The sequence below is a fragment of the Bidens hawaiensis genome, unplaced genomic scaffold (assembly GCF_021521415.1).
Source record: "Bidens hawaiensis isolate Kalapana, Puna unplaced genomic scaffold, B.hawaiensis_p1.1 tig00012557_1, whole genome shotgun sequence".
NCBI lineage: Eukaryota > Viridiplantae > Streptophyta > Magnoliopsida > Asterales > Asteraceae > Bidens > Bidens hawaiensis.
In genome coordinates, this window is record NW_027492029.1 from 139,461 (window position 1) to 154,771 (window position 15,311).

Consider the following 15,311-nt stretch of genomic DNA (forward strand, 5'->3'; position numbering starts at 1 on the left):
CTTAAGTTATTTCATTCTCATAATTGTTGTTAGGGTTTATTAATTTGTTACTTGTTGTTTGTTAAATCCACACTTTGTCGATGGTAGTGCCGATATTTCATTGAACCACGTCATCAGTTTTTCGCAACATCAATCTCTTGTAAAAAATTAATTAACTGTTAGGGTTTGGAATCTAAGGTTTTAGGGGGTATGGCAGAGCACATGGATTGTTAATTTAAGCAATCTGAGGTTCACGAGTCGAGCCAGCAGACGCAGCTTAGTTTCTAAAGAAGGGAGTTTGAAAATTAGTGACTTGAAGAGAGTTATTGTTTGGACAAACAGTTTGTAATTTTTGTGCCACTGTTGATGCTACCATGGTTATTACATATTTTATAAAGTAGTACACAACTACATGCTTCATTGCTCTATAATGATTAATATTGTTATATGGTTTGTTTCATTGATCTTGGTTTATTGTTTATCACTTTATGCATGACCAATTTGACTTTTTTTCCACATATTTTGGTTAACATAAAACTAAGTTGCTTGAAAGAAAACTTGGCTAATGACCAATGAGACCGGAGTGTAAAGAAGGAGAAAGTGATTGAGATATTTTTTATGATTGTGGTGGCTTATTTGAGGTTTACAAAAGCATGTAGTTACTTTTTTGGTAACATAAAATATTAAAAACCTTGTGTTATTTGGTTTTACTGAATTACACTAATAGATTATTAATTTACTATGATTATTTACAGGAGCATCGGTAACACAGTAGGTGATTGAATATGAAAAACCTGCTGATATACGAAGTAACTTGTTGTATTTTTAAATTCTTGGGTTGTTATTAAATTGCTTTTCGATCGATTAAGAAGAAATGAGTGAAATTTGTTGATGTAAGAGGTTGTCCTTGTTGGTTTTTGGTGCTTATGATCAATCAGAGATGCATTTTATGATAAGAACTTTTTTTGTAAAAAGTTGGTAGTTTTAATTTTTAAATCTTCAGGAAATTGTGTTGTTGAGGCCTCAAGCTGATTTTAGGTTGCATTAACTTTGTTGTGAACGAGCCTATTGCTACATAATATTAGAGAATATTCTAGAATATATTATTAGAGTTTTAGTATTATAGTGTTAACATGATTAGAAGATTGTATTTGAATATGTTTCCTTGTATTTATCTCATTGTACTCCTCTATATAATTGATCAATAATATATGACACTTCACGGGGTTTTCATTATTCTATATGGTATCAAAGCCGTAGGGTTCTGGCCTGTTTCTTTTTCTTCTTCTTGTTCTTGTCCTGCCCTGGGGACGTTATATTACATTCTGGTTGGTGTTCTATCTCATATTTACGCGCCTACGAGCCATAGTAAACGACACCGCTGCCGTTGGTTCCCATTCAATTCCGAGCAAGAACGGTTACCGTAGTTCTTAGTTTCTACGGTTTACTCTTAGTTTTATTATAATATTTCTTTGATTTTTTTTATGTCTATTTTCTTTTGTTTTGGTATGGCAATTCTTACCTTCCTCTTTTTACGTAATTTGATTAAAAAAACAGAGTTCCAACCCTCATCTCCAATCTATCGATTGTTTTTTTAACTTGAAGTTTTGTGTTTTATTTTTGGTTTTACCAAGTGAAAATTTTATTTATATTTGTTTTTAGTGTTTATTTATTTAGTTTTATTCTTCGGAAAAATAAATGGCCGTCATGGGTTGCCAAGTCGTTGCTTCGACCGACTCAATCACAGCTCCTGTTGCCGCAGTGGAAGCTCTTGTCATCAAACTTAACCGTCCTCAATCATAGCTCCTGTTGCCGCAGTGGAAGCTCTTGTCATTAAACTCTAATAATATATTCTAGAATATTCTCTAATACATAAATGGTGCTAATAATAATTATAAGGTTAGAGCACTTTGATTGTGAATATTAACCAGAGCTTGTTATGTGATGAAGGGTCTAACATTGTTGAAATGCAAGTCAATGAGGCTCTACTGGACATGATAAAGACATCAGAAACTCACTCAGAAGCAAAGACATCCCCCTATGACTGTCCGTTCTCTGGTAAAATTTAGAACATTATTCTCTAATTAGGCTATTTAACATATCATGCTTAAAAATAGCATTATGATATTTTTTGTAGCCTCATATTGCTATTTACCACTTTTCAAATTTCAACTAAAAAGTGTATTGTGGTTTATTTTGTTTTCAGGCTACTTGACAAGAAAAATCATGGAGAAAGAGATTATCTATAAACGATACCAGGATGAAGACGAATATTCTATAACGGTATTATTAGTTTTAATATTTAAATTCATGTAAACTTAGAGGTTTAAACGAGTCAAGTTCATAATAGTTTTTAAAATCTAGCTCGGCTTTATTTATTATTTAAATTATATTTTAGTTACTTCTAAAAAGTTTTATACAAGATAATGTATTTTACATATATTTCTAATTACTTTTACATTGTTTATTAATAAGTTTCTACACCTGATAAGTTATATTATGTAACAATTTTTAACATATATTTATATAATTATCTATACCTATTAATAGACATACCCACATAGGATGACAAAAAGGCAAACACAAGTAAAAATGATCGATAATACTATCTAACTTGTAAGTGATTCGAGTATTGAAGTTTATTTATAATGGTTGTAACTACTGGATTTATATCAGAAACATATTTTTAAGTATTGCAGAAAAATTGTCACACATCAACTTTAAACCAATCCTGTCTTTTTGGTCTGCTACATAAACGTAAGCCCGATAACACTCGTTTCCAACAGCAACATTCTTAGGACAAGCTGACAAAAATAGTAATAAATTTCAAAATTATGCATGTGTTATGGAAATTTTGAGTTAATTTTTTTATGCATCTGTAAAAGGTATACTGGTTCAGATGGGTTATATAGTGTTGAATATACCAATCTTCCATCTATTCACCTCTACTAATAGCCTTCTGTATATACCTGTGATGGTATTCAAAACTATCATCGCTTTTCAGCAAAAATCATTTTCTCTCTATCTACCGCATACTCTCTTACGGTTAGAACATACTCAACACGACCTTTCGTACCTTCTATCATAATGGTGATACAACCACTTTTCATACAGTTGTGATCAGAGCTCTTGGTCGCTTCCAGCGTCTCTCATGTTTCTTCTTTACATTTACATGGTGACCACATCTTTGTAGTCCAAGGTTCGATTAATCACATCATATGTCATAGTGTGCCAAACTTTGGCCGGTAGAGAACCAACGAGGTTGTCAAAAGATATGCACACTAACCAGTTAGAACATTTGGTATATTAACCATCTTAGTAATCTATTATTTGGAAATAAACTTGTTTAGTATTAGAACATATTTTATTTTTTCTGAACAATGCGGATTCAATGTGTGGTCGTATCCAATCTATAGTTCGTTGAACAAGAACCGGGCCCTAGGTCCACTCAAACTAACGTTCTTGTTTTCACTGAAGTCATACAAAAGCGAGAGCCGTTGAAAGTTTTTAACACTTAATGCCTGCGAACAAAACAATTTTTATAACCAATCTGAATTTCATTTTAAATGCAAATATCGTTATTTTGCTAGCTCATTGCACTACATTAGTTTTAAACCGAACCCGTTTTGACTCCGAGTTCTCCATCACTCAGACCGTGGTTTAGCGCAAACCAGTTTTGATCATTAACTTGTCCAAGCCGGACCGGTTTAGGAAAAAAAAAGGGAAATGCATACCTTCATTTGTATCCATTATTTGAGTGTAAATTTGTATGATTATATACCTTGACTCTTCCATTATTACATCAGTTAGAAGATCAACCAGGGTCTCAATATTTTCATTGAGAAACTCTAACTAATGGGCAGTTTCCATATCTGTATCAACATCCGCATGAACGTTTTGTTTCAGTAAATAAAAGTAAAACAAGATTGAATTAATTACGTGTTATTCAACCAATTATTTTTATTTTCAAGAAACCATACTATACCTCTAAAATCACGTAGGAGGAGAATACGTACAACAAGATCTTTAGATCGTACACGTTGATTTCTAAAAGGGAATCATCAATGTCATCATCCGAGACCGCAAATGAATTGACGCCCATGCCTGAAAGACAATGCTGGCTTCTTCGGGCGAAAGCTTTAAGACTTCCGATAGGAAATCCGATTCGACGTGTTTTTAACCAAGAAGAAGGGGTTCACGGTGAAGAGACATGAATCTAACCATGGGTAGGCTTAGCTTGATATCTCAACCACGGCTGAATAATCACCAATCTAAGAGCATTCTCATCCCATTCACCATTTTTTACCCTATAATTTAACAAAAATTCATACTTTTTAAAATTTAATACTCATTTTAAAAAATCTCCGACAACACATCCACCATTTTTATCCTTATATTACTCACAAACAATTATTTTATTATGTATTTCGATTTTATACACTCACAAAAATTTAAAGAATGGTGAATGGTAACTTTTTATATATAAAGGGTTAGTGTATCAATTTTCATAATTTAGGGTTGAGGTAAACAAATTGTGGATAGGATGGAGTAAGTTTTTAACATAAATTTTTAAAATTTAAAGATTGAGGAGAAGATGATGGATGTGATGAGAATGCTCTAATCCCACCATCTCAACCGTGACTGGATAATCACCAATCTAACCATCTAACCCCTGGTGGGCTTAGATTAGTGTTCTCGGGTCTTCAAGATGAACGAACTCACGCCTCGATTTTCTTCTCCGGTTTTCTCGTTATCTACCACGAAAGAGTGGGGGAGTGGAGGTGACTGCCAAGTGTGTCCTCATATTCACATACACAAAAATATGGTGGAGGCCAAGGGTCCTTTTTCAATGAGAGATGAAAATCTTTATATAGGGAACCCCATGACCACCATCATGAAACCATAACCTTATTAGGCCAAGCCCAGTTAGCCTTACCTCCACAAACCCCCAGCCTATTGGGCCTTGGTTAGTATATAATAATATGATAAACACAAGACGTAATGTAATAAGTAACGGTTGTACCTGGGATCTAGTACCCTGTAGGAAATCTGAATCAACGTGTTTGTAACCAAGAAGAAGGGGGTCACAGATTTCTACAACACCTCATTTGAAAACAGGTTTTTGGAGGCGGCAGGTGAAAATTTCTCGACGTGGGTGAAGCTGGAGGTTATTTGTCAGTGGTGGTGATTGTCACCCCAACCGATGGCGTAAAGTATAGATCGCTCAAAGCACATGTGACAACTTTTAAAGTGGCAAGATTATCATTATCATATTAAATCTCAAGTACACAACTTCGAAAAGGAAACACATCAAAACAAAACAAAACACAACTAGCTAATTTTCTTCGATCTTGGTAAATGCATCAAACTATTGTACATGTAACATATATAAAAATAAAGGTCAACAATGAATAGTTTGTGAATTTCCCACAAGTTTGATATAATATAATATGAGGCAAAATCCATACAATTCAATGAGACAAGTATGATAATTCAAGCATAGATAAATAATGTAAAAACAACAAATTAGGCTCTTATCTATTTGAAATTAAGTCGAAATAATAACGCAAACGTATGATCATACTTATTGAGGCTATCGTGGCTATAAGGCAACAACAATAAATAAATAACACAAACTAATAATCGTTCAATGAGGCATAAAACATCAAGAAAGTAATTAACACACAAGTCCATGTATGAATTGTAGTTTCGAGGAAATGAGATAAAATAAAACCAGGTGTTTTTTTATGATGTATATTTTACCCCCAAAATAATTAAAAGAGTAAAAAGGGGGCGTGAGAAAATCACTTTGATTAGTGAGTGAAATGATTGGATGTTAATTTGACTTGATCAATCCTAACCATGAAGCCCTAACCAAAGTTTAGAAATGTGTTTTACGCTAAGGGCAAGGAATACTAAATCTAATAAATAAATGATAAGATAAAAACAATGAAAAGCTAAAAAATGAAGATGAAATACAAATCAATTTTTCTATTTTGCTGGAGGTATTTAAAATATCAAACAATTTTATTATAAATAAAGACTTTTCAGTATACTAAATTAGAATGTTTTGAACATCTTTAATTTAGAAAGTTTTACAAATTAATACCCTAAATAGGCTAAACAGTCATGCAAATCAGAGGGTACGAATCTGCGCACTGTTTATAAAATATCGATTGCGAATTCATACGGATGTATTAAAATGCGTAAAAATAATGTTTAGAATCGCATTTCAATGAAGTTTATCATAGAATCAGGTATTGCACTTTTTTAGTTTGTTATGAACAAGATATGCCTCTTTCTTTGGCGACTAGATCTAATGTCAAAACTGAAACATTGCGAGAATCAATGTTTTAACGATTACAAAAAGGATTTTGATGAAATAAAATTATGTAATTTTTTGGATATGATTGTATAACATTTATGAGCATATATCATCAAAAGTCATTAGATCCTTTGAATAAAATATAACGATTCAAAACTGAAAAAAATAAAGATGTAAGAACGTTTTAAGTGTGACATTCATGTAATCGATCATCTCCTTGTGTTCTTTGTCTCATCCACCCTATACACCATGGTGTATGGATTATGTGAATTCATAGATATGCTTGTGTTATGGTCATGTGACCATTTAATTAACTATTATGAACAAGAATTAAAATAAAAAGAAATAAGATGAAGAAGACTTGAATAATTAAAATCCTACATTTGAAATGGAAAAATAAAGAAATAATTCTCTTGAACTTATCAAAGAGGGGTGTAAAGAATGAAAATGGTGGGAGTAGGTTCTTATTTCTACTAAAATGAGGAGGTTAGTCTTAAGAACATTTTAATGATAAAATTGATTATGAGAGTGCTTTGAGGGAGGAGGTTTGACCATTTTAAAAGAGTTTATAGTAATTTATTTATTTATTTTATAACAATACAAAAACATGTTAACAAGCAGATGTTAAAATATTAATTTGATGGATGGACATGTTAGTCAAAATGTCTTGTGTAACATGTAATGTGTCATATTATCCATGAATTATGTAATTGTTATGAAAATATTTCTTATAGTTAGAATCTATATTTATAACTATTCAAAGTTCTTTAAGACCATATTAAAACAACAAAATTCTAAAAATGAGTTGTGCGCGTAAAGTGACATAAGTGACAATATATTCTCATAAACAACGTAATAACATGAAATCCACACTTTATTGATAAGTGAAAATCCGAATTACATTGAAATTTAAAATGGGTCAGGTTTTCGGGTTTGAAAAATGACGAATGTTACAGTGATCATGGTGATTTTTTTATGTCATGGTAGTGGGTGTAGTGTGACGGAGGAGAGCTACTCGCAATTGTGGGGGTTCAAAAATCTTGTTATCGTAAGGGTTTGAGGGTGTGAAGTTTGTTATAAAAATCTTGAAATTATATATGACAATTTATTAATAACTAGTAGAGTCTAGAAGAGAACATATCTAATTTTAGGTAATCAAGTCAAAGAAAGCCAAAACTGATTTAGTTAATGTGGTTCGATCGTTGATTAAACCGGTTTGAAAAGTAAAAACTTTATTTAGGGTATGTTTGGTTGGAGGTAATGAAATGAAGGGGGAATGGAATGGGAGAAGGAATGGAATGAACAAGGGAATGAAATGGATCATTACCATTCATTTGTCTTGTTTGGTTAACCTATGAGAATGAAATGAATCATTAGTTAATGTTATTTGGTATCCAAAAAAATTATAGGAATGAAATATATATAAATAATAAAAACATTTTTTTCTCAGAGTAAGTTATTTTACAAAAAAAAAAATGGTGGTGGCGACGGTGGTGGTAGTGGCGGTCAGGCATTAAGGGCGGTGGTTATGGTGGTGGTGGTGGTGGGAGGGGTGGCGGTGGTCAGGCGATGGTAGCATTGGTAGTGATGGCGATGGTAGGGTGGTGGCGACGGTGGTTGAGGTCAGGTGGTGGTGGCGGTGATAGTCAGGCGGCGACGGTGACAATGGTAGCGGAGATTACGGTGGAAATGGTAGTGGTGGTTACGGTGACAATGGTGGCGGCGGCGGCATGGTGGCGGCAGCGGCGCTAGTGATAAGGTGGTGGTGGTGGCGACGATGGTGGTGGTGACGACGGTGGTGGTGGTGGCGGCGTCGGAGGTGGTGGTGGATACGGCGAAGGTGGCGGCAGGTGGTGGTGGCTATGGTAGTGGTGGTGGTTGATGTTGTTAGGTGGTGATGTTAAGAAAGTATGGTGAATGTGGATGGAATGAAAAAAAAGAAGGGGGGTGGGAAGGAATTGTTTTGATGGAATGGGATTTCATGTGTAATGGATGATTCCATTCCATTAAGCAACCAAACACCATATTTTTTATTCCCAAACAATGAATCATTTCATTCACTCTATGATTAATGCATACCAAACGCTACCTTAGTTTGTTTGTTTTTTTTTTGGTTTTGGAAATTATCAAAATTATAAGATGCATTACATATTTAAGCTTAAAAACAAAAAAAAAATGTTATTGTGATCGAAAGTACACGATGTCATCATTGTTTGAAGTTTCGTCTTTTTCAATGTTATAACGCATTGCAATTGTGGTCATTGAGTACCTATATATATGCTAACAAATGAGGGGTAAAGGGTCAAAATAGTTACATAAAGGCTAGTTAACGGTCATATATAGTGATATGACATAATAACTAGTTTGAAAATCGGTTACTAAATTGGTTTGAAACAATTTTTTTCCCAAACCGGTTCTAAGACTATGTGTAGTGGAGGAGCTACAAAATGGGGCGACTTGCGCCATGTGGCGCCCAGTCAGCAAAGGGTGGGTTTTTGTTTTAAGAGTGTAATGGTGTTGTACCCTAAGGCTACGCGTAGTGGGCGTGGGTTAGGGGTGAAATGGGGCCGGCGATGTGTGATAAATAATAATATTATATTAATGTTACCGTTTGACAACGGTCAAATATAAAAAAAATTAATTAATTTAAACAATATATATATATATATATATATATAAAAACATACACCATTTTTCTCCATTTTATATCTATTTGATACACAAATTATACCCAAATTCTTACAAAAAATTAACGAAATGAATCCTAGAAACAACCGAACCAACCGAACTACCAATTCCTTGGTTTCGGTCAAACGTATGGTTCGCAATCGAGCCAACCGAACCAACCGAACTACCAATTCCCTGGTTTCGGTCAAACGTATGGTTCGCAATCGAGCCAACCAAACTTACAATGGAACCCGATGAACCTGAACCAACCGAGCTATCCGATTAAATGTTCCGACCCGAACCTAAAAATGTACGCCAACCATCTCAGCCCCCAAAACACAATGTCGGCATTCGGGTCTACACCACCGGAGTCGGAGCCAGTGACGGTGCTGGATACGCAAATGGTACGGGCCTCCGGTTCAAGCAATAAGGTGACCCGTAAACACAAAAAGAAACAACCGGGGGAGCCGATGGCGCAACGTGATCCATACAAGCTTTGGAGAGGTGGCCCTCGCAAGGGCTTGGATCGTCATTTCGGAGGATCCCAACGTCGGTAAGTTTTTTAATATTAAGTATTTATTAAAAATGTAGTTAGTGTTTATTAAAATGTATACTAATTTTGACAAATAATTTTAATTTGTAACTAACTTTCAAGCCACCGGGGTGTTTTGGAAGAAAGTATTTGAAGCTTGGCTCGCGATAACCAGTAAACCCGAAGACTACCGGGGAAAATAAGCGGTTCAGCCCACTGGAAGGGGCTTAACGCCGATTGTTAAAAATTTGCCGGGATAATTAACCGGTTGCACGGGTCCGACTGGCGTAGCGGGCATAACGACGTCGACATTATAGGTAAAGCCTTTAGCGACTTTCGAGCTCAGGGTCACACTGTTGAGTGGCCCGGGAAATCGTTCAAGTATTTGAGTTGTTGGGAAAAGCTACGTGGTTGCTCGAAATGGAAGGGGGTGCCAACCGTTCCGGCCGCCCGACGAGCCGGGTCATCCCGGCCTTCAAAAAGGTCGAAGACATCATCGTCGACAAATCCGAGCACACCAAACACACCCTCCGATGCCCGTAGATTCTTCCTGGACGACACGGTCAATTTAGCCGACGACGAAGAGGTAGAGGAGTTGCCTAGACCACGCGGAAGATCGAGAAAAAATAAGGGGGAAGGTTCTTCGTCAACACGATTCAATACGGAGCCCGCTGAAATAAACGAGTTGGTCGGTCGTTTGGAAACAAATGCCACAATAATAGGAAACGACCTTCGAGCATCCAACAAACATGTAAGGCCCCGAACCCGGTAGCCCTACTTTAGCGTCGGATTTACTCATAAACACAGTTCTTACAAATCAGAGTTCATTAAAACTCTCGCGGAATATAAAAACTTTCATGAAACGTTACAGCAATCCAAAACTTGCCTTAATTAAACATTCTTGTCTTTCAAAATAAACGTCAATTACATTAAAACATCTTGAGTCTTCAGATGCCAGTCTTCTATTCGCCCACTATGTGCCCGCTCAAGCTAGCTGTCTCATTCTACTCACCTGCGTACATACTAAAAGTCAGCTACGCTGAGTGAGTTCTAGTTAATCGGACGCCATACAATACATACACATACATACATATCCGAAGATACATATCCATACTTAACTAGTTACCCTTCTGTTTTACATACATACTTGCTACCTTACATACATACATATCTACAATCACTAACCTCAGTCTACCGAGAGTACGTTCATAGTCCGCCGTCTATACCTGTACTAAAGGTCGTGAACACGTAAAAGGTCCGCAGTCCTTACCTATGTTCACCATTTATGGTACGTGCAAGGTCCGCAGTCCTTCCCTATACCATCCTACATCCACAACACGTACAAGGTCCACAGTCCTTCCCTATGTTGCAACCTAATTCATAGCACGTACGAGGTCCGCAGTCCTCCCCTATGCTACCACATCACAAATACAGCACGTATAAGGTCCACAGTCCTTTCCTATGCTGATGCCTATCTATAATACGTATAAGGTCCACAGTCCTTAACTACGTTGTCGTCTATTATCTGTAACACGTATAAGGCCCACCGTCCCTATCTACGTTTACATCTATCATCTACATTACGTATAAGGCCCGCAGTCCTTAACTACGCCATCACCAGCCGAGTCTATGTCCGACAGAAGCTAGAGGGATTTGCCATCCTAACTTACTATGTCGAACGTAGAACTCACATACCATTCGTGTACCTGTATACACATACTTCACATATACAATAATTACATTATAGCATAAGAACACTCTAGGCGTTCTTTACATCATTCATTTAACAACCATACCCCTTGTCGATACGTGCAATATCCGAAGATCGTTCACGCCCCGACAAGTATTCATTTGTAATGTTCATACATCTTCGATATATAATATTCGTACCTTTATTTTTAACCTGACAGTACGCGCAATATCCGAAGATCGTTCGCGTACCGACAAGCAATCATTCATATCCATCACATATATCACATATGGCATACACTTATCACTTAGGATAAATGTATTAACAACACATCGAGTATGCACACAGCCCCGAAAACATAACTAGGAATGGGGCTAGAAACTCACCTGAATCCTGTTACGCTCTCCGTTAATCGTTATTCCCTTCTTGAGCTATGCACGGCTAACTGTATAATATTTACATGTATCAATTAACTACTACTACTCATGTTGTATTTCTATCTTTATACAACCCACAACGAACGGGGGTCCGGGGGCAGCGCCCCTGGCAGCAGGGTCTAGGGGCGGCAGCCCCTAGCAGGGTCCAAGGGGCAGAGCCCCTGGCTGGGGTCGAGCTTTAGGCGAAGTTATCAGCGAACTTGGCCGTAGGCGAAGTTATCAGCGAACTTGGCCGTAGGCGAAGTTATCAATTAGGCGAACTTGGTCTTAGGCGAAGTTACCAGTTAGGCGAACTTGGCCGTAGGCGAAGTTATGCTTTGAAGGCGAAGTTAAGCTTTTGCAGGCGAAGTTACCCAGTTCGCAGGCGAAGTTGCCCAGTTCGCTACGGGTTTGGTTTTTATCACGCATTTTGGCGATTTTAATACCCTTGTTATGGTTCGACATCACCCACTAACGTTCCCTAACCATTTCGTTCGTATATATATCCCGTATATACTATAAAGCTTGGATCTTTAAGCTTAAGGACATTCAATAAAACATAAACTTTAAAGGTCAAGAACATACCTTTTGTGCTCGTTTGGATCTCGTTTAACTTGTTTAATCACAACTAATCATTTACTCTCTCTCGGATCTTGCTCGTTTCTCTCCCTCGGCCGCCGGCCGTATATGGCGGTGTGTGGTGTGTGTGTGTTTTGGAGTGTGTAGAGATTATGATGGAAATGAAATGAGGGTTTAGGGTTTTAGCTTGGTTTAGGGGATATTTATATCCCTTAAAGGCCATGGACCTAAGGCCCATTCTCATTTAACCCATCTCAATTAATCTAAGTCCATGATCCGTTCTTTACTCGACATTAATTAATTAATAACGCGAAATCACTAAACGTAACTTTCTTTATTCAACATTATAAATTTTAGGATGTTACAAAATAACAAGAAAAGCTGAACCAGACGTTGGAATTACGTCAAATGAAAGACGACTAGAATCCCTCAAAGCAGAGGGGTTTCATGAGAAAGCCGCATTATTGTTTCAATGACGACGTGAAAAAATGCGCGAATATTACGGATATTAGTTTCTTTTTTTAGTTATGTTTTTATTAATTTTTTTCTTTAGTTATGTTTTTTTATATTTTTAGTTATGTATTTTTTTTAGTTATGTATTTTTTTGTGTTCTTTTTAATTTTAATGCATTTTTATTTAATTATTTAAATATTGGTTTTTATTTAATTAGTTTATTTATAAAAAGAAAATAATAAAAAAAATACTGTAGGCCCACCTTGTAGCCCCTACACTATTACACCCCAAAAACAAATTCACACTCCTTTCTGACTGGGCGCCACATGTCACAATTCGCCCCATTTCACAATTCGCCCCCAATTGTAGCCCCTCCACTACACATAGCCTAATATATATATATATATATATATATATATATATATATATATATATATATATATATATATATATATACTAGGCTAAATGCCCGTGTGACACACGGGCCCGATAAAAATAAATGTGAATACATCAATTTTGAAATTGTAGTATAGTTAATGATATATATGACATAAAATACAACAATAATATTAAAAAGTTATTACAAATTTCTAAACACTTCTTTGTATACAACATTTGATGTTGTATTTGAAAGATTGCCATCATTATCTAAAGCAACAACTTTGATGCCATCTCGTCTTGTAGCTCTTGATAATGCAACATACAATTGGCCATGAGTAAAAATAGGTTTTTTCAAAAATAAACCAACTCTTGATAGTGACTGTCCTTGACTTTTGTTTATGGTCATTGCAAAACATACGGTAAGAGGGAATTGTCTTCTTTGTAGTTTAATGTGCAGTTTTTTGTCAGTAGGTATCAAAGTAATTCTTGAAATATAATGACGATCTTCAATGTGACTTCCGGATATAATTTCTACCCGTATAACACGATTGCCCAATGACACCACTTTTAATCTAGTTCCGTTACACATGCCACTTTTTTTGGTTAATATTTCTTAGAAGCATTACAGGAACTCCCACTTTTAATATTAAGCTATGGTTTGGCAATCCTGAAGCTTTGATTCCATTAAGAATACCGGGTGAGCACAAACTTTCATCTAAATTCTGATTGATCATCTCTGTTGGACATATACTATCTAAACTTAGATATTCTCTTTGATCACCAGGAAATATTGATAGCAATCTATCATTAATTTCTTGAACAACATCATTTTTTGCAGCCAGTATTGCTCTTTCATGAAAGAAATTTTGCTTGTTGAAATTATCGAGAATACATGGATATACGAAGTCTATTAAGTCTGATATGGGATCTTCTGAATCCTTGATGAGAAGGTCTTCCAGTATATCTATAATTGCTTCACCTATATTGTGACCACGAGTATTACCCTCCCCTATATCCAAAAGCCAGTTTGCAAACTTCGTTGTCTTTTCTACATCAAATGAGTTGTTTAAAGCGAACAATCTCAAATTCTTTGTTAGCTTAAGGACCTTGCAATGTGTCCAAATGTATGACGAGCTTAAAGAGGCCTTTACAATCTGTTGTCTACTTCCACCAGGGATAACATGTAATATTTGCCGAAAATCTCCTCCAAAAACAATAACCTTTCCACCAAATGGTAGTTCAGATTGAAATATGTCCTTTAATGATCTATCCAAAGCTTCAAACCCATGTTTATGTACCATTGGTGCTTCATCCCAAATAATGAGTGACGTTTCATGTAATAAACGTGCAAGATCACTATCTGGCTTTATGTAACAAATTGAATCCTCAACTAAATTTATTGGAATGTGAAAGCGAAAATGTGCTGTTCTTCCTCCTGATAGTAACAGAGATGCAATTCCACTTGAAGCAACACTTAAAACAATCTTGCCTTCAGATCTTAAAGATGTAGACAACGTCTTCCAAAGGAAAGTTTTTCCGGTCCCACCGTAACCATAAACAAAAAATACTCCTCCTTTTTTGTTACAAACCGCTGTGATCATTTCTTCATATATAAGTCTTTGTTCGCCGGTTAGTGAAGAAAAAAGGTCACCAAACTCTTCGTTTAACACTTCCCTGTCGTATGCCAACTCCTCACTTAGTAGAACATTTTTTGCAGAAGATATAGAATCGTCATCAGGAAAAGGCATGGTTGAAAACCTTTTTAAACTTGAGTTATTTCTAAGGAGAAACTTTTCAAGTTCAAACAATGTAAGGTTGTTAATTTGTTCTTCAGTTAGAAGTAAATCTGAAAGTGTTGGTGAATTTTCATACATTAGATAGATATATTATTTTTTAACAGTAACAACAATTTGTATATATAAAAATATAATTGTTCATACCTGGTCTCTTTAAAAGAAGACGTTAATTGTAGAGAATGTCATCTGATAGGTAAGTCCACGTTCTTACCCATACAACTTCAGGTCTAGACATACTTTCTGACATTAACATTGTAGCAAATAAACTTTGTAAATAATAACCAGTGCCTGAGAAACTTGCTTCTAAGATTGCTTCAACGTATTCATTGTCATCGTCCAAAAGGCCATATGCATAACATGCATCTCTAAATGTAGGATATACTACATTGTTGAATGTTTTAATTTCATCAAATGTTCTTGGACCTTTTACTTTGTTTAGCAAAATTCTTAAATAATAAGCTTCACCAAGAGAGGGGGAAATGTAACAACTCGG

General features: G+C 35.7%; 1 protein-coding gene across 1 annotated transcript; it reads right to left on the reverse strand.

The window, feature by feature from the left end:
* Positions 1-13,603: 13,603 nt before the first annotated feature.
* LOC143541365 (ATP-dependent DNA helicase RRM3-like) lies at positions 13,604-14,770 on the reverse strand. Its single transcript, XM_077034205.1, has one exon. It carries the CDS (start codon positions 14,768-14,770, stop codon positions 13,604-13,606), a length of 1,167 nt encoding a protein of 388 aa, XP_076890320.1.
* Positions 14,771-15,311: the final 541 nt, after the last annotated feature.